At 31.8% G+C, this 21,912-nt stretch overlaps 1 protein-coding gene across 2 annotated transcripts in view; it reads right to left on the bottom strand.

The window, feature by feature from the left end:
• LOC118187560 (nuclear protein AMMECR1-like) overlaps positions 1–16,109 on the bottom strand; it is a 75,584-nt gene extending 59,475 nt beyond the window's left edge. The window contains exons 1-2 of one of the 2 annotated variants that reach the window (XM_035357809.2): positions 15,860–16,109; positions 11,279–11,389 (exon numbers count right to left, since the gene is read on the bottom strand). In XM_035357809.2, coding sequence (XP_035213700.2) covers positions 11,279–11,389; positions 15,860–16,077 — 329 coding nt within the window. In that variant the 5' untranslated portion in view covers positions 16,078–16,109. The remainder of the gene's footprint in view (positions 1–11,278; positions 11,390–15,859) is intronic. The other variant, XM_035357815.2, reaches the window with a different exon arrangement.
• Between the last annotated feature and the right edge of the window lie 5,803 nt (positions 16,110–21,912).

Here is a 21,912-nt window from a genome sequence, read left to right as displayed (position 1 = left end):
AAATCAATGTTCCTGCTGGTCTCAGCTTCATCTGCATCTACTTCTTCATTAACATCTTTAATGTCCCTTTGAAGAAATTTGTTCTTCTGCTTCATATAATCAATTGCTTCCTCAATAATATTTTTTTTTTCCTCTTTGAATTTTCAGATTTAGTTAAAGATTTTTGTTCTTCTAAATACTGAACTTCTAAATAAAAAACTCCATTTCTTGCAGAAGCTGCTGCTGATCTCATTCTTTATTAATTTCGATATTAAGAACACCTCCAGAAAATTTTATGTAATCAAATACTGTGCATTGAAAAATGTATGATGAGTCACTTAAATTTTCAATTTCAATTGCTTTATTTACAGAAAAGCTCCTTTCCACAGAGGCCTGTTCATGTGACAAGATAAGATTACTTGTCACAGTGAATACTTGAATAGCGAAAATATACATTTTTTACTATATATATAATTTACTATATATATACTATATATATATATATAGTATATATAATAAATTATATATATATATATATAATTTATTTCCTAAGCAATATTGATTAAATGATTATATTATCTCCTAAGTTTAATTAAAGTAGAATTATTTTAAAAGAGTGAATCCATACTGGTAAGTTATATTTTGAAAGATGTATATATATATGTCATAATAAAAGCAAAAGGAAATAACGGAACACTGTAGATGCATGATTAGACCCATACTGAAGAATTTGATTGCGTAGTATGCTAGTAATGCTATCTTGGTAATATCTAAAGAACTTGGCAGTCGAGGCAGTTTTAATTCCATTTTTATTTCCAATTGATATTTGTGGCCACAATCACTTGGCACTAGTCGTGCCTTTCCACACAAGATTTACATTTTTATATATTGTTAAAGACAGAAAGCAAGCCAGCGAAATTACATCTTAGCAGAGTAAAGAGCAAAGCTGAAGTGCGTAGTTATGAAGGATGGAAGCACGTGAAGAGAAAAGTTTTGGTTTACAATGACAGTTTCAGTTCTTAATTATTACGTCATCAGAGTTGCGCCGATCATACAGTGATCTAGAAATGACGCAATGCAAAGAAGTTATTACGATTTTAGAATAGAGAGGAAGAATTAATGTTTATAGTTTAATCTATAATTTTGATTCATATATTTTTATCTTACATATTCCCCCCTTCAAAAAGAAAAAGGCGTAGCGACAGAGAAGCCTTTTTAAAGAAAAAGAGTTAAAGCACAAGCAAATTAAAAAAATATAAATAAATAATAAAATTTTGATCCTGTAAAGTATAATTTATAAATATCAATTTTTTTAAATAAATTTTTAATTTTTAGAGTCCTATTGAATTTTTCAGCATTTCAGTCCAAAAGTCTTTTTGTTTGAGAGTTCACATAATCACAATTCATCAGGGAAGGTTCTTGTTATTACAGAATATCACAAAAACTTTTACATAATCATTTCTTATAATTAAATGTAATGCACATAAATATTTATGATACTTATTTCCATATTGATAAATTATAATTTAACATCATAAATAATAGGATTAAGATTTTCGGAATTTATGGTTTCACCGTTATCATCTTTCATTTACAATTCCTGATTTTACCAAACTGGAAGCCTCGCAATACTTCTAAACAAACATATCTATCAATAGGGCTGTCCTCTTGAGCTAACCAGTGTGTTCTCTGCACTAGTGGCCCAGGGTGCCTAGACAGTTACTTGAAAAGGTTTCCGTTCCTTGCATAAGGTAACTGGCCTTTGAGAACTGCACTAATACATTCCATATTAAAAAATATAATAATAATAATATAAAAAAATTACACACACTCATAAAATGAGAGCCTACAACAATATCTTACTTGAAGAGGGTGAAGGGAACAACTATACAGAGGTAATTACAGGCCTCTGCTTAGGAACCCAGTACTCTCTCGACATACACTATACTTAACATACAATCACTCATAAATTTAACATGCATTTACCATAATTTCATATTACATTTCTGTAATAATTTCACTTATTTTTTACAATGTAAGATAAAAATATATGAATCAAAATTATAGATTAAACTATAAACATTAATTCTTCCTCTCTATTCTAAAATCGTAAAAACTTCTTTCACATTATCTTGGATTTATCACAAAACGATGATTTGAAGAGCTGAATTAAATTTTCCATTGAGGTTTCAGGCTGCAGGAAACTATCCTGCCGGCTTAATTGTCATAATAAAAGCAAAAGGAAATAACAGAATATTGTAGATGCGTGATTAGACCCATACTGAAGAAGAATTTGATTGCGTAGTATGCTAGTAATGCTAACTTGGTAATACCTAAAGAACTTGGCAGTCGAGGCAGTTTTAATTCCATTTTTATTTCCAATTGATATTTGTGGCCACAATCACTTGGCACTAGTCGTGCCTTTCCACACAAGATTTACATTTTTATATATTGTTAAGATAGAAAGCAAGCCAGCGAAATTACATCTTAGCAGAGTAAAGAGCAAAGCTGAAGTGTGTAGTTATGAAGGATGGAAGCACGTGAAGAGAAAAGTTTTGGTTTACAACGACAGTTTCAGTTCTTAATTATTACGTCATCAGAGTTGCGCCGATCATACAGTGATCTAGAAATAACGCAATGCAAAGAAGTTATTACGATTTTAGAATAGAGAGGAAGAATTAATGTTTATAGTTTAATCTATAATTTTGATTCATATATTTTTATCTTACATATATATATATATATACAGTACAAAGTCCGAGATCTGGACATGCAATATCTGGAATGATCTAAAATCCGGACCTCAAAGCCACCACCAACCAATTTTTTAGGGCTTTTTTGAAGGGAAGGGGTATGCTTTACGCACGCGCATTAGATTTTTTTTCCTCATCATAAAAAAACATGCCGGAAATCTCGATTCTTAATCTCAGTTTGGCGCTAAATAAAATATCTCATTATTGAAGAAATAATTATTTTAGTATAAATTTGTGTGATTAGTAACTTGACTCCATAGCTGCGTATCTGCTTGGCATAATCTCAAACCGAAACATTTGTTAATTTTACACCAATATTTTATATCCTTGATGCCGAAATCGCGAATCATTATTTATTGTATTTTGCTTTCATCACCGCATGTTTATCAATGGATGACAACTTGAGTGATGAATCATGCAGCGATGCCAAATAACAGAGTATTATCGGATTACAGATTTAAGTTTAATGCGCTAAAATGTTGACAAGGGGAGATTTAGCAGAAATTTCTTTCCTTATGCTAAAAATAGATTTTGTTAATGATACTCATAGGACAAACGATTATATTAAGTGCTATTTGAATTAAGAATAACTGATTTGTTATTCACATAAAGCCAGAACCAGCGCCAGAGCTCGCATGGCCGCACCAGGCGGCAGAATTTAGCGAAGTTAAACAGAAGTTTTTCATAGCGATGACAATGCCCAATCATCAATCAATTAACGGAGGGCGAAATCTGTAGTATGGTTCTAAATCCAGAAAATACAGCTACCGATAGTGAAGAAAATAACAGAGAGGTTACTGAACGAGAAAAAATTTTGATTGACAAGTTATTCGGAATTCTCGACACGGCAATTACAGGACTTGAACAATGGAACTTAATAACTGAACAAGAAATTATATGTCTATAGTATTAGTCTAAAGTATTAGCAGAGAAAACAAATCAAACAACTCACATTGAAAGAAATGTTTAATAAAGTAAACATATAAATATTAAGCTCTTTTCTTTTGTAAATTTTGATACCCTTTAAATCATAAATGCTTCATTATTTCATAAATCTCGATTTCATATTTTCAATTTTATAATTTCTACGTGCCATCTTAGTAGATTTAAAATGATATAATATCCGGAAAAATCTCAAATCTGGGATTGCCAAAGTCCCGACGAGTCCAGACTTCGGACTTTGTACTGTATAAATATATATATATAATACGGAATGTATATTTTCAGTTAAACTTCTACCCAATAACTTTAGTAATTCATGAAAGTTAATTTTGCGTCTAGTTAATTCAGGAAAATTAGTTTCAATTAGTTCTTTTCAGCTTTAAAAATATTAAAAAATTTTTAATTAGTTATTTTCAACTAATAATTGTATCGCAATTAGCAAAAATTATGCATTACTATCAACAACATAGGTTTAAACCAAATACTTAATTGTCTATTGAAGCTTCAAAACGTATTTCCGAACTTCATATTTTCTCGGCTAGCGTTACCGAATTTGCCCTTGGCGACCTAAAATCAAAATGGAGCCAACAGATTTCCCGAGAAATCGATAACAGACCCTCTGCAGAAATAAACTCATAATCCCGATATCCCATACATATTAGTATGTGCAAAAGAGAATAAACTTTGTAGAAGGTGATAAAAAATTAATTTATGGCTTAATTGAAACAAACACAGAAATTAAGCTAAGCAAAACCACGTAAAAACAAATTGAAATGATAAAACAAAACTTAATTTTCATGTGAATTTTCAGCGCTGATTCTCCCATTCTAGAAATTTCAATTTCTTTCAGACAAAGACCACATTTAAGGATTGCCATCCATCAATATCCAGTCTTTGTAGTCAGCTTGATGAAGCCACAGTTTATCGAAAATGCACTTTCTAGGCATCTCGTTCCTATTGGCGTCGGAAGGGTTGTGGCCTTCCAGGTTGGAATTGCTCTAATTTTGGTAAATATTTTCAAAATTCCCCCCCCTTTTTTTTCTCGAGCACCTTCATCATCACTTTCGCCTCTTAAACAACTTCCAGCTTCACGCTTTCGTCACAATCTGCCTAAATTTATGGATAACACCTGTTTCGAAAGATTGGGTGAAAAGCCAATCAGACACCGATACTTTCATTCGGGAAGCTAATTTTTTTTTTTTTTTTTTTTTTTTTTTTTTTTTTTTTTAAATCATTTGCAACGCAAATACGCCAACAGATTGGTTAAGAGCCGTGTAATTTTTATTCCATATTCATGAGAAATCGTAATTCACACTTAGAATGGCAATCATTAGAAATGATAAGAAATGTCAAATGAGCAAAATTAAGGACCGTTTATTCATTTTGGCCAAAATTAAGAACTTTTAAGGACCAAAAATCATTTTTGAAAAAATTAAGGACTTTTAAGGACCGTACGAACCCTGGATTATGAAATAGGCCCATTTTTTAGTAACAGCCCATTTTTTTAGTTACATTTTTTTAGTAATAGTCTGAAGACAATTAGCTTTTTACGTTATATACAGCTTTGTAATTACATTATGTACAAATCTTTCAACTGATAGTCATCCAAATTATACCGCCTTCTCAGGTTTAGGAACAAATTATCATATCCCTATCAGTTAAATGATTTAGAGTGAGTATTTAACACCTGTTCTTTTAAGGCAATGGTTAATAAATTGGTTAGGTATTAGATTATTTTTGAGACTTTTAATAAGGAGCAAAATTTCGCATTGTAGATCTATCGTATCTGTGCAGATGATTTAATTCAAGTCCCCATTAAACATTTTTAACAATTTACATTCAAGTTACTTTAACACAAATTTCGGAATTAAACTTATTATGGATTCACTATTTTTAGATAATTCTACTAAAATTAATCTTAGGAGATAATAAAATCAATATTTCTTTAGTAAATAAATTATTATATATGTGTGTGTGTATGTACAAAACTATTTTACAAATAGCTATATAGTACTTTTAAATTAAGAATTACAAAAAAAATTTTTGTTCTTATATATGAAATATTTATAAATAAAGTTATGGATATTATGATAAATGCAATAAATAATAAGGTTAAATATAATGAACTCTCTCAAATCCAATTGCCTCTAAATCATTAGTATTTCTGAGAACATATATAATCATCAATATCAAACATTACCTTTCCTGAATCACGTTTATGCATGCTTTACTGCAATGCAGAAAAATTCCATTCAGTACCACGTTTCAAGTAAATCAACCAATCAGAAATAAATAACGTTTGCAGAATAATCTTTACTTACTACCCTCTGAGCTTTATCCGGTCATCAGAAGTTTTGCTGCTTGGCATATATTAGCTTATTATTTAAGATATTTTGCTTTTTTACTTTATTTAATAATGTAAACATCATCTTAAGGAATGTAAGTTTACGAAAATATGGACTAAAATAAGTAATTATACAAACTCAATAAATGCTGTTTAAATACCGGTCTTCAAGACGGATCTAAAATTCTGTGCCGTTCAGAGGGTTAATAATTATAATTTGCATTTTAAATTGCGGAAGTGCATTTTCTTTTGATATGTTGATAATGTTTTCCGATTTATGATAAATATCGATCGTTACAAATTGTTTTTAAAACATTGCAAAATTTGCCAACTTGCACTAATAAATATTTTTCACTCGTGAAAAATATTAAATTGTGTCAAGGTGGTTGCATTAATATCTAAATACCACATTAACACATATATGAATTAATATTCAACAGTCTAACAATGATATAGTCTAACCCAGTGGTGAGCCATGAGAATTTGTAACAGAGCCACGAGGTGGGTAAAAATCCTAAAATATTTGAACTGATGATTACTCTGCTAAGGGATGATGGTCTGATTAAAGTCGCAAAATTATTTTTTGGGGTCATTAGCAATTTTATGGGGTTATTATTTACACTGCCATAATCTTTGAATAATACTGGTCTAAATAATACAAAATTTGACATAACACAATGAAAAAAATATCCACTTTTTCTTTTAAAAATTAAAGGCACTTTTCTGTTATAAGCACCAGATTCAGAAATGCGTATACAGTCAAAAGTCATTAATTCGGATACCCATAATCCGGACCTCAAAGCTACAAACTTTCTGCGCATGCATTGCATTTACGCATGCGCAGAAATGCAACGCATTTACGCATGCGCGTAAGACATTTACGGCTGTGCATATGCGTGTGCGCATGCGCATAATACGTTTACGCATGCGCGTTTAATGTATAACGGACGGTATAAGCTAAAATTATTTAATTATCTATTTCATTTAATGTTGCAGATTGCGTTCTTCCTTAATCTTTGAATTGGATCCGGCTTATTATTTTTTACAGAATGTTAGAGCAATTTTATAAAAGTAAGCTTGAACTTTCGATTATGTCAAATAGAATTTCCGATACTGGAGCTCCCAAAGGATCTACAAAGCGAAAGTATGTTTCGTTGTGAAATTGCTGCAAAAAATGGATAAAATGGATCCTTTGTTTATCTAACCATTCCGAAATCTGTTTATCAATTTCACGCTGCTCTGCGGGGGGGATGCCGCGGAGCGCAATGAATTGGAAGTTCATCTGTCAGCACTATCCTTATCTTCAGGGCAGATTTTTTATTTTATTTGGCTTATAATTCCTTACTAAATGTAGTATTTCATCTCGATGTACTCTGTCTTTGATATGATTTAAATCAAATTCCTCATCATTATAATTCGCTTCTGATAAGTGAAGAAAGTGGCACAGGGGGTATTGAAAACGAAAAAATTTCGATTGACAAATTAGTCGGTATTCTCGACACAGCAATTATAGGACTTGAACAGCGGAACTTTGTAACTGAACAAGAAATTATGTCTATTTATAGAATTAAAGAGAAAGTATTATGACATAAAACAAAGCAACTTAAATGACTTAAATTGAAAGAAATGTTTAATAAAGTAAACAAATAAATATTAAGCTCTTTTTTTTTTTTTTTTTTTTTTTTTTTTTTTTTTTTTTGTAAATTTTGATACCCTTTACATCATAATTGTTCTTTATTTCATAAATTACGGTTTCATATTTTTAATTTTAGAATTTCTGCATGCCATCTTACCAGATTTAAACTGATGATCTATAATACGGAAAAATCGATAATCCGGAATCGCCGAAGTCCCGACGAGTCCGGATTAACGACTTTTGACTGTATATATATATATATGTAATTATAAAATAATTTGAAAACAAAACATAAACATGTTTAGTTATTTTTGTGCTTTAAGCTGTAGAAAAATTATCATTAAAGACATAAAGTAAGAAACTTAGAACTAATATTTTACAAAGACCAGAGATTGAAATTCATAATTAATAAATTTCAAATAATCATAGTAATGCAATAATAAATTAAAATTTTTTTTTAAACCAAAACATTCCAAACAGACAAAACCCCTCTTCAAAAATTATAAAATTAAAAGAAAAATGAACAAAAACAGAAGACGAATTCAATCAATCTCAATGTTTTTCATCTGTGGGGGGGGGGGAAGAGCCTTGAAATTAATTGTAATATCTCTTCTACAAAAATCCATGCTTTATATATATGCATGTATGTATGGATGTATGTGTTCATGCATGCCAGATGTGTATATATATATATATATATATGTATGTGTATACAGACACATATGCATACATACACATCTGAACTTGGTCCCAATAACAGGAGAGTATCAAACTAAATAAGAATTATACACAAATAAAAAATTTCTTAAAAAATAAAGAGAGCGAAGAGAAGCTAATATTGCAATAATGCAAAGGGAGTTGCTACCTCTTCCCAACTAAAGCAAGTCCTGAAGTATGTAGAATGTTATGAAAGCAAGTGATACATAGCAAAACCAAGCATTATCAATAAAAAGAGGCAAAGCTGCTCAGAATGAGAAATTAAATTTAAAACAATCCTCAAAAACAACCATTCAACACAGCTCCAGAAAAAAGGATTTTGTAATATTTGGTAAGACAATGATATTTCCGTTCCCAATAGAAAATAATTTTGGTTTAATTTGGTTTACTAAAATAATTTTGGTAATCAAAATTAGATTTAAAGAATTTTATACCTAGACAAAATTGAATTATCTCGTACTTATAGCTGTGACATTTATTTAATATAAAATCCTTCATTTCTGACACAAAGTCAAAACTAAAAGTGAATTTTGTTCTTTCCCATAAAATACTAATTTAAACTGACTGGAAAAGAAAAATGATAATATGAAATTTAAAATTAGGCATAACAGTAATCTTAGGTTGATGTAGATTTTGAATAAATCTCTACAGAGTTCAATGACAATTAAATAAAGGACTCTTCTTCTATATTTAAAATTGAATATTATAATCAATTTTGAATAATTCAAATACTGAATTACACATTCAATTTTACTTAATTATACAATACAAAATAAACTATACAATAATGAATCACGTGTTCAGTTTTAACTAATTCAAAACAACATTATGGGAGCAAAGGATGAAAATTAAAATAGATAACTCCTTCTAATTAAAATAAGTCGTGAAAATTTCATTCTTGAAAATTCCTACATCATTATATTTTCCACATCCTTTATTACACCAATCAAATTTACATTTAGAAAATATGAACTACATAATCAAATTTTAATAAAACTAATCACATTACCTTTAATTTTTGTTTCTAAGCTGAAAACTGTCTAACACATGGCAAAAAAATTGCATAAGTTTTTCTTCAATAGTTTTTATAATTTTAGTCAAATTCGACATAGCACACAGTATATAACTTTACTCCCCCTTCCTTTATAAGAAACTTTGTTTTGATATGCAAATGTATTTTATAATGGCTCTATCATCTTAAAATATTCTGGAATTATATAAGGATGAAAATGTCTTCACCACATGAGATAATCACCACTGCCACATTTCATGACTCTATTCATGATCTATATTTGACTTCGGTGTATTTCCAGCTAAGGAATTTAACTGTATATTACATAATCAACTAGTATTCGTATCCTGCATCTAGAAGAAATCATTTGTACCCATTTGTATATCCTATTCTCTCTGATCATTGACATCATCACCTGCTTGCCAGTAAAACAAATCCATACGGGTGTAATCTCTTTACTGCCAAGTAATTACAGTATAAAACTGCTTTTGATGGAGGAAATCCTAAATAGTGAAATGTTTTGTGTAAAATATAATTCTTACTTTATTATAAGTACTTTGTAACTTGATATGTCCTGCTGCTTTCAACACCTGATTTCATATAACTTAATTTTGCATTTTCAATATTGCCAGAAGTCAACTAACGAAAAGATGTCGCCAAGTTTAGGCACCACACACAGGAAAGCAATCAATAAATAACAGCACTTTTAAGTAATGGAAATATTTTTTTTTAAAAGTACTTATTTTTAGTTTAAATAAAAAATACAAATTCGTACTTGAGTTGTAATTTATTTTTCAGGTGGCCTCAGCAATAACAGCTAATATGGCATTAAGTATATTATCACAGCTTTCATACTGTCACTGGCCCACCAGCGGCCGAGCGGTAAAGTCGCTGAACATTGGTAGTTCGGTTCGAGGTTCGAATCCCACAAACAGGCTGGCTGCATGGGCGTTTTCGTGGTTTTCCCCATGTCTAACGTGTATACGAGCCAGTTTACCTTAGAAAGTCCTCCACGAAGGCATCCCTCCCTTTAGTCAGATAGCCCTCGTGTGCTTTGCCTTAATTCAATAATCCAATCCATTCATACTGTCACCACTTGAACTCAGGTATGGTGCAAGATTTTACCAAGCCATACAAATATGCTGATACCATATGAATCCGATAATGCCATACAACCACTGATTGCCAATGTGATTAATTTCCTACTCATTTTCGCAAATTCTGGTGGAGGATGAAATACTCTTTCCTAAATGAATTAAAGAGCTTAATTTTCATTTATGTTAAATTTATAATTACCATTTTAAATTTTTAAAAAATGATTTCCTACATGCAATAGAAAAACAGCTAAATAATTCTTATTATTTTGGTTTGGGGTTTGAGGAAATCTTGCAAGCAAAAATTTTAAAACCGAGTTTAAGACAAAAAAACAATCACCATTTCTCTATAAAAACCGTTAAAACTTGGAATACTACAAAAAGCACATATATGAAAAGGGTGACATTGGAACCTAAATATTTGTCATGCACATGGTTGCCTGAATAATTAATTGTTATGCACATGGTTACCAGAGTTTGGTGTATTCTGAAGCTTTAGTGGTTTCTATTAAGGTGGTTCAAATAACACATTAGTACCTTACTAAGCAAATAAAATACATAAGCTTCCCTGTTTCAGAGAATGCTTACAAAACAAAAATACTAATTTAATATGGATATCTGACAGCTTAAAGGTTCTTGCATAAAATATTATTGTGGGATGATCATATAAGCAATAATAGCATTGATGAATACCATTCTGTGTTAAAAGCTCAAATTTAATACCATGAAGAAATGAAAATTCAAAACATTCATCTAGGAATAAAACCTAAAAAATAATTTTCCTTAAAATATCCAACTTACCTAGTTACAGCATATTCTCTGAGACCAGTAGCTAAATTCATGGAATTGAATGTTCCTATACAACCTCGCAGTTTACGATCTTTACCAATTTTCCATGTGACAAACAACGGACTAGAAGTTTAAAGGAAATAATCCACATTAAATAATTTAACAGCAGATAAAAAATAAAACAGTTAACACAAAGACTACAATAAATAAACTAAAATTTCAATGAAAAATTTTTTTATATATCCACAAATTGGATGCTTCATATAAAAATTCAATAAAAAGTCAATTACCCTATAAAAACAATCTTTCAATTACAAATTTGGTAATTATGTCATTATACAAATATTTAAAATCAATAAACTTTAATAAGTAATGCACAGACATGTTTTGATATATTAGCCATTTCAGTGAGAATCTCTTCTTTCTCCTTTCTTACTTCTTTTCCAAAAGAGTATTGCTTAGATATTATCCATTACTTGTTTCCGCATGTGAAGACTAATTACAAAATAAATAAAAGGCATTACAATTAAAGCATTGCACATAAATTTTTAGTTCTTAAACTCTCATCAAAAATCTAAATTCCGGGGAAAGTGTAGAATCACCCACTGCTTGGTGCATTTTTAAGAAATGCACATACTCGGTATCCATGTACACATTGACCTATTTTCACTTAAAAAAACATCCCAGAATTGCACAAAAATGGCATTGTGCACTCCTTTGAATTTATCCATGTACACATTGACCTATTTTAAGTGGGCGATTCTGCACTTTAGCCTAAATTCCTACAGGAGTAATATTTCTTAGAAAGAAAATTTTCTTTCTTTTCTTCGATAGAAGAACTATTATTATTCATTATACTAAAACATCAGTAAATCTCAAAGTGTAATAAAAACTTCCTAATTTTTCTTCCAATTAGTATGCATCATTTCAAGACAAAAATTTATTCTTTTCTCATCAACTTTATTCATTTCTTCAGATTTAATAGCACATTAACTAAAACAGTTACTTACGTTTCTTATTTTGTTTGATTAACTAAATGCTACCGATAGAAATGCATGTGCAGTAATGCACTATAGAATGCTGTGCTCTAGATCAGTCAGTATGGTTTCCTAATATTTCTTCATATTGTAAACTATTATCAGAGAGAAAGTAGGGAACTACTCTGATATGCGCCCTCAAGTCGCCCTTCACGCTGCCATATTACTATCTAAATTTTTTGTCTACACTTTGAACTTTTAGCCTAAAATGTCTCCAAAAACGCGGTTTTCGCACATGCAAAAACTACGTTTTGAACACACAATTTAGCTAAAAATCCGAAACAAAAACAAAAAATTTAGATAGCAAAAACGTAAAGTTTCTAACCAAAAATATTTGACAAGAATCCATGTACACAGCGACATATTTTAACTTAAAAAAACATCTACGAATTGCACAATGTAGGCAACAAACGAATCTACAAACTACGCAGACCTCGCTTTAATAAATTAACATAACAACAATAAATTTCAAAGAATACCATGTACACAGCATCCTGTTTAAACTTACAAAAAATTCTACGAATTGTACAAGTTAGGCAAGGAAGGAATCTACGATCTACGCACTCTTCGCTTTAATAACATAACAAAAATAAATTTCAAATAATACCATGTACATAGCGTTCTGTTTCAACTTTAAAAAACATCTACGAATTGTACAGTCTAGACACTAAACAACAAAATAAACTAAAATAAATTTCAAACAATTTAAAAAAACAACAATAACGACAGAAATTCATACTCAAGAACCAATGAACATAACATTCTACAAAATAAGAACAAGGATAAAATAAAATGCACTTACCATGAATTAATGCGTTTTCGAATAGCAGAAATATAAATTTCATACCGCCTTTAACATGCCGCCATGTAATTACTATCGTATTTACATGACAGCCAGACACACTATCCAGAAAATTTATACTATGGTTCACAAATAAATAAAATCACAAATCCCTACTTCTATCACGCACTGCCATTAAAAATAATCTCCCAGACCCTCTTTCCACAGTTCCAAATACCCACTACCCCTCAACAGGATAGCCACAATCATATTTCCTTTTGTCGAACTTCAATTCAACAACTACCATTTTATCTTTCCCTCCCATTTTCTCAGACACAGAGGCGAACCAACGAGCTCCATCGAAAGATTTTTCAATGTCAACAGGGTTGCCATAGAACACGCAATCGCGCCAAAAACCAGCGCAGAACACATATCGCCACATTTGGTGAAATTAGGGCATATATTAGAGTTGTACCAAAAGTAGACTGCTACATACTACTATGCAGGGATCTCTAATTTAGTTGCTATCAGTGTATATAGCATGAATAACCAAACTTCAGGTTAGCAACAGCTGCATGTTGGAATTCAGGAAAGTTCAAAAGTCACAACTAGATTCTCCAAAAGAAATAATCCATGTTATATCATTTCAAAAGTTGTGAAAAATGTATCAAATATAAATGTCTGATTCTAAACAATCATTTAGTGACAGTGTGCATTCAGCATGTGACAACTTTTTTTTTTTTTTTGTACATTGAGTACTTTTAGTTTACCATATTTCAAACATATGTTTTATATGCTTGAGAGCCACTCTATGCCCACTCCTGGTACATATTTAAATATATATTTTTTAACAATCCTAGATCGAAGATAAAAATATCGGGGAAAGGGCAGAATCACCTACTGCTTGGCGCGTTTTTAAGAACCGCCCATACTCGGTATCCATGTACACATCGACCAATTTTCACTCAAAAAAACATACCAGAATTGCACAAAAACGGCATTGCGCACTCCCTTTATCCATGTACACAACAACCTATTTTCACGTAAAACGTCAAAGAAAATTGTCAAAAATACAAGCCTTCTTATTCTTGTAAAAAGCGCCAAACAAATAAGTGGACAATTCTGCACTTTACTCAAAATATCACCTCATTCTCAGTAAATGTAAAATAGCAAATGCAAGAATTATATATATATTAATAACGTAGAGCAACTTCATCCTCTAAAATTAAGAAATCAAGCAAACTAAAAAACTTTTAGAGATGGTACTAATAATAATTATGCGTTAAAATGAATTATTGTTGATAACAGGTAATGGAAGATGCAGTTGTCTGCAGGTAAGGAAGAAAATAAACATTTGGTATTTATCATAGCCCTACATTATATATTCTCTCTCAGCCTGTTTCAATTCAAAATTAAGATTTGTCTTTTATTCCAATGATGTGAAATGTTTAAAATACGTATCAATGTGCTCGAATACTTAAACTGATATATATTTTGCAGTACTTGACAGGCAATCACATCTTACATACCAGAACCTCTCTCAGCCTGTTTAATTCAAAATTAAGGTTTGTCTTTTATTCCAATGATGTGAAATGTTTAAAATATGTATAAATGTGCTCGAATACTTAAACCGATATATATTTTGCAGTACTTGACAGGCAATCACATCTTACGAAACATTCTTAAACAAGTGAACTTTCACAATAAAAACATGTTTTTCTGAAAGCATTATATAAAACAAATAATGAATGATATTTTTTTATCTTTTAATGAATGTTGGGTGTTCCCTAACCCCTCCTTCATACAGTAAAAAAAAGTACTAGCATACACATTTTTTACAATTAACAATAACTTTCATACAGCAGAGAATACTTGGAAAATTTTATTTGTAAAATTCAACCATAAAATGACAGTGATTTCAAAGGAAAAAAAAAAATCTAAAAATTTGTGCATTTCAAAGAAGAGTAATACATTGTCCTACTTTTTGAAGGAGGAAAATATTCTACAGTATTTTTATTTTCACATAATTCTGGGCTAATTAATTCCATTTTGCCTAGAACTATATAAGGTCAAATATGAAAGGAATTTTTAATTTATATTTTTTAGATTTACAGATTTCTTCTAATCAATAATAACCTTGGAAACATTACAAACCTCAGAAAATGTGATTCTGGATTTATTATAAAAATTATAAGACACAGTATAACAAAATTGATCACTGGCCACACCAATAAATATGCAAGTATTACATATGAATGCTTATAAATATCAAAATATTACTACTTCTACATTAAAATAACTTTGTATCTATAATAGAAAATGTGAATTATCAAAAATACTGAATTATCATCTAGTGCCTCTGAAAAGTTTCCATTTTAAATTCCTTCAAATGTTTCTACATAAAACTACATGTTTCTAATTTTAAAACGAAAACTTTTTCAAGTGAATAAATGACAGGTTAAAAAAAAATGCATATATGAAATTAAGAATTATAATTTCAAAAAAAAACTTTCTACACTTTTGCTGTTCCAGAAAATAATAGGACAAGGCCAAAGACATCAGCAAATGGCCTTCACAGCGAAACCAAGCGATTATAAAACAATTGAAGAAAAAGTAGTATCATGTTTTATTCTTCCTATAAGCCAAAAATTCTGTTAACAAATAAACATATATGATGAAAAATTACTCTGATGATCTAAGAAGCACAGCGAAATAAATTTAGCGTATTTTTCTATTTCATTATAAACAAAAATTAAAAGTAGGTTAACTACTTACTAGCTTTCATTGGGGAAATTCGGTGTCTTCGGTGATTCATATTGATTCAAATGACAATATAAGACATCAAAGCAGAAAAAACACATTTCAACGCATGCAACCATTCCATTTCTGTACATACTTGGCTCTGTAGTGTAAGGATGAACGATTGTTCCATTGCAACAAGGATTAAAATAATTTTGTTTCTCCTTCTTCCCCCCACAACAACCAGCAGCCATGACTACAAGCAAGCGACCAACTGAACAAAGAACATATTCAGTTGAGCTGCAAATTTGCTGACAAAACAGAGAGCTATTCGCCATGATGATTTCAACATTCCTCTATCGACTAACTATTTATTGATTTTAATTAAGTGTTTCAGTATCAAATCTGATGCCAAATATTGCAAAGGTTAAATGCTGACTAAAAAAAAACTTTTATAAATAAAATGTTCTGAAAAATACGCAAGTTATACAAAATGCCCTTGGTAAAGAGAAGAGCTTCTGGAAGTGAAATTATTCCATGTTAATATCGTACCGTAAAGCAAAAAATAAAACACAAATGACAATTTCAAAAAGAATAACAATTAAATGGGAGAACCATTCTAGCGGATTTCTGAATTTAAGCTCACTGGATTTCATAAAGTGGTCAACTGGGATTTCCATTTCCTATTTCCGCAAGAGAAGGTAAGGTCACGTGTGTTATGAACAAGAAACTTCGCATGTTCTGGGTTTACAATGGAAATACTTGATTTTCGAATTTAGAGCTATTGGGAAAAATTAAAAAGTACTCTTGGATGCGAAATCTCTCTTCTTGATGTCAACAAGAATAGTCTTATCTTATTTAAGGAAAAACATGTGAACAATATTTTGTCTTAAAATAATGTCGGAAGTGCTTAATATGTGTTACGGCACTGTGTTAAGGCAGAATCATAATAAGCTGTTTCTCATTTTTTCGAGTCAAGGCTTTCTCCGAAAAATATCCAAGAAAGCTAATCCGATTTCACCGCGAATTCGCTACAGTAAACAAAAACAGTTTTCTAAACAAACTCATAAAACAACTGAATAATTCAACTTATAGACATATGGATCGAACTATTACTCTGTTAGAACACTTTGCATTTCACTATCTTGTCAGTAGATGGCTGCACCAGTCCAATACATTGGATTTGAACTTAGCATTTCAGTGGCCTGGTGATAGCTCAGACATTGGTAAAAAAATCAATTTAAATTATTAAAGAAAAGTGTAATAATTATTTGTCATTGCTAATAACTGTAATAATGTGCATTTAATTTTTTAAATTAAGTGTGTGAATTTTCAGAACATTTTTGTTTTGCTGTGTTATTGTTTTTAAATTTTCATATGTAACTGTAACATTGACTAAAGAGTTTTGTTGACCATGTGTACATGTGTTGGTGTGGGGAATCTGCGATCACCGAGGCAAGCGGCAGCACGATCGCTGCGCTCCGTAAAAAAGTGGAAATATTTCCTTTCTTCTTGGTGATTATCAATTAAATTTCTTTGAAAAATGTTTTTTTCCCCTACAACACCTATATCATTCCAATGAATTTCGGCTCCGATGTTGACGAGAATAAAACAGCGGACAATGTAAGGATATACTCCAAAAGCCTGGAATTTTAAGATAAGTACTTTTCTTTCATGTAAACTAAATGATATTTCTATAAATAAGTGCCTTTAAATCAATAAATCTTAATTTTTCATCAGTTTAAAGCATTAAAAAATACTTGAAATTGCCATTGCTTGTGGCTTCCTTTGTGTATCAACTGCAAATAGACGCCAACGTTATCAGTTCACGTCTGTCAACACTTACAAAGCCCTTAAGGAATCTCGAGAGAGGGAAAATTTGGGCATCGCGCTATTTCCCTCTCGGATCTTCTGGATTCTCTTTTCTTTTTAGATCGCTTGAATATAGTTTCGCCTTTAAAAAATATTATACCTCACCGACTTTTTCTCATACTGTTCTTTGCTATCTGTTAAATGTCCATATGTAAGGGATGGTTTATTCTTCACCGCCTTAAATGAATTCTTAGAATATGAGCTTATATAAATAACAGTGTGCCTCATTGTGTTATACTAACATTATTTAACTAGTAATAAATTATGATAGTAAAATAATTAATCTTGTAATAAATTATGATAGTTAAATTAATAAATACTGTTTAATTTGTGTTTTTAATACATATACTCAGTAATTTACACACACACATATATATATATATATATATATATATATTTTTGGTGTGTGCGATTGTGGTCTTGTATTGTATATATTGTATATGGTTCTCTGTTCTTAGTCTGATGCTGTTTTTTGAAAAATGTATGAAAATGTTGAGAATGAAAGTAGCATAAGTTACTTTGGTTAAATTAATATATACTTTTGTTTGATGACCTTTGTTGATATCTCAGGATGCAAGCGTACATATTACTTTATATTCCATGCTAAATACTTTGATACGAAGCATTTTAACACCGTCAATAATTGTTTTTTCCCCAGTCACACATCTATTCACAATTACCAAACACACTCACTACACAAACACACATGTGAGACACTATTTATTGTAAATGAAGACAGTTTCTTCTCCTTTTAACTACACTCATGGACACAATCGTATTTTAGGATATTTCCTACTTCTTTTCCTTTTCATTCTAGAGGCCTTTTTTTTTTTTTTTTCCTCTATTATTTTTGGGCCATTTATTTTAAATTTTATTTTGTCCCATCTTTTCTTCCTGGCCTTTTGAACTCGTACAAGATGTACGAAGTTCCTTTTTACTCTCCTCAAATGCGAAATTGCCCCTCTTTCTATATACCTTTTCTTCGCACCTATGCTTGATTTTTCGCCCATCGGTGCAGAAAGACTTAGCGGGTGCAAAACAAGACATCTGGCTACTTTGTCTGTCTGTCGGTCTGACATGTGTTGGTGTTGGATGTGCTCAAGGTGGACGTCTGTAATTTTTTTCTGTATAAGTTTTTAGTGCTGTTCATGATTATGAATAAAAGTTTGCAATGAGTTGAACTAATATCTGGTGACCCGTGTTTTATTAGGAATGTTAATGTTTTAGTTTGACTTAAAATTGCAAACATGCCATTGGACAGTGAATCTGCATCTACTTCAAAACTTGAAGCTAGTAAAGTAAGTGTTAAGATACCGCCATTTTGGGTAGAGAAACCTGAAATGTGGTTTTTCACCGTAGAGGCACAGTTTAAAATCAGTGGAATTACTTCCGAAGACACAAGATTTAATTACCTGGTTGCACAACTTGAACCCAAATTTATAGAAAACATTTGGGACATCATTCGAGATGACACGCCAAACAAATATTCAGTCGCTAAAGAAAGACTTCTGAGCACTTTTAAAGAAAGTGAAAACAAACGCATCAAGCGATTGCTAGCTGGACTAGAATTGGGAGACCTAAAGCCCAGCCAACTACTCCGAAAAATGCGTGCCCTTGGAGATGCTGATGATGTGTCTGATAAAGTTCTGAGAACTTTATGGATGGAGAAACTGCCAGACCAAGTAAAAAACATTTTAATTGTTAGTGATAAAGGTACTGATAAGTTGGCCACAATGGCCGATAAAATTCTTGAGATGAATCCCCGGATAGAGCTTGCGAGTGTGGTCCAAGAAGCTGGCCCATATGATATGTTGCTAAAAAAATTTCTTCACTTGAGCAACAAATTGCGACTCTGAATGTTCAACACACGAGAGACAGACGACGAAGTCGAAGCCATCAAAGAAATAGGAGTCGCAGCAGATCCCGCAAGCGTTTTGACCCAGATGGAAAATATTGTTTTTTCCATTTCAAATTTGGAAAGAAATGCTACCCTGATAAATGCAAACCTCCCTGCAGTTGGAAGCAGCCGGAAAACTGCAACTAGCAGTAGAATCAGCGACAAGCCCTGCTGCTACTGGAAACATTAATTGCCGCAAATTTCGCCTTTTTATCAAAGACAGAAAAACAGGAATAAAATTTCTTATTGACAGTGGAGCAGATATCAGCTTGATTCCAGCTGATACGAAATCTAAAAGTACCTGCACTTCATACAAGCTATACGCAGCTAACGGAACTGAAATCCCAACGTTTGGAAGTAAGGTGTTGACCGTGGACCTCGGACTACGTCGCCCATTCCAATGGCCATTTGTTGTAGCAAAAGTAAACAGAGGCATTTTAGGTGCCGATTTTCTGAATCAGTTTCACTTACTGCTTGACATTCGCCAGAGAAAATTAATTGATGGTGTGACAAATATGTTTGTACATAGTGATGTAATGTCAGTAACTGAAAATACTGCGATTAGCACAGTGAGCAATTCTGTAAAATTTTCTGAGCTGTTGCGAAAGTACCCTGGTATTACGAAGCCCAATTTATTGAACACCAAAGTGAAACATAAGGTCCAGCACTATATTGCTACAAAAGGACAGCCAGTTTACTCTCGTGCTCGGCAGCTTGATGCTAAGACACTGAATTTGGCAAAACAAGAGTTTCAGTTCATGTTAGACAATGGTATAATCAGGCCATCTAAATCACAGTGGGCTAGTCCTCTGCATCTGGTTACAAAGAAAGATGGAACTTTAAGACCCTGTGGTGATTATAGACGTCTGAATGAGCAGACTATCCCGGACAGATACCCGATTCCTAGGATTGAGGATTTTCATTTAATCTTGAGTGGGAAAACAATTTTCTCAAAATTAGACCTATTCAAAGCATACTATCAAATACCCATAGCTGAGGAGGATAAACCAAAAACAGCCATTATTACACCATTTGGACTGTACGAGTTTAACGTTATGAGTTTTGGTCTCCGAAATGCTCCCTCAACCTTTCAAAGATTTGTACACGAGGTGTTTCGAGGGCTTGATTTCTGTTTTCCTTATCTTGATGATGTTTTAATCGCCTCGTCATCTGAGGATGAGCATAAAACACATCTGAGCTTAATCTTCGAACGGCTTGATAAATATGGCCTATGCTTAAATGTGTCAATGTCCGTATTTGGAGTTAAAGAAATTGAATTTTGGGGGTATCTCATTACGACTTCTGGTTCGCAACCTCTGCCAAACAAAGTTAAAGCTATTCTTGATTATGAACTGCCATCCACTCTTCATGGCTTAAGAACGTTTTTAGGCATGGTAAATTTTTATAGGAGATACTTGAAAGATGCAGCGCAGACCCAGGCCATGCTACATGAAATGCTTAAGGGAGCAAAGAAAAAAGATAAAAGTAAAGTACCTTGGACTGAAGAAAGCATAAAGCAATTTGAGAAGTGCAAAACTGACTTGGCTAATACTGCCCTCTTAAGTTATCCAAAGTCTGAATGTCCATTATCTCTGTGCACTGATGCCTCAGATTGGGCAATTGGTTCAGTTTTGCAACAGTATGAAGATGGTAACTGGAAACCAGTTGCATTTTATTCAAAGAAGCTGAATGGGGCTCAGAGAAAATACAGTACATATGATCGTGAATTGCTTGGAATATATCTCTCTGTGAAGCAATTTAAATACATGCTGGAAGGACGAGATTTTCAAATTTTCACTGATCATAAACCACTGATTTTTGCATTCAAGCAAAAGAAGGATAAAGCTTCACCTAGGCAGCTGCGTCAGTTACGGTACATCTCCCAGTTTACTACAAATATACAGCACATTAGCGGAAAGAACAATATTGTAGCAGATACTCTCTCCAGAATTGAAGAGATATCTGTAATTGATTATGAAGAAATTGCAAAGGCACAACAGAATGACCCTGAGTTGAAAGAATTAATTGCAAGTAACACCTCATTAATTTTCAAGGAATATGTTCTACAATCTAAAAATGTCCTATGGTGTGATACTTCAGCTAGCAATATTCGCCCATATGTACCTCAAAGTTTTCGCAAGAAAATATTTGATCATATCCATAGTTTTGCACATCCTGGTGTCAGATCCACTGTAAAACAGATAACTGCCAGATTTGTATAGCCCAGGATGAAGAAACAAGCAAGTGATTGGGCTAGAGCTTGTCTGCAGTGCCAGAAAGTTAAAGTAACAAGACACACCAAATCGACCTTTGGTACATA

The sequence above is a fragment of the Stegodyphus dumicola genome, chromosome 1 (genome assembly GCF_044657685.1).
Source record: "Stegodyphus dumicola isolate Sdum_Otavi_A_Nest chromosome 1, ASM4465768v1".
Taxonomy (NCBI): Eukaryota; Metazoa; Arthropoda; class Arachnida; order Araneae; family Eresidae; genus Stegodyphus; species Stegodyphus dumicola.
This window is presented reverse-complemented; position numbering and strand designations above follow the sequence as displayed.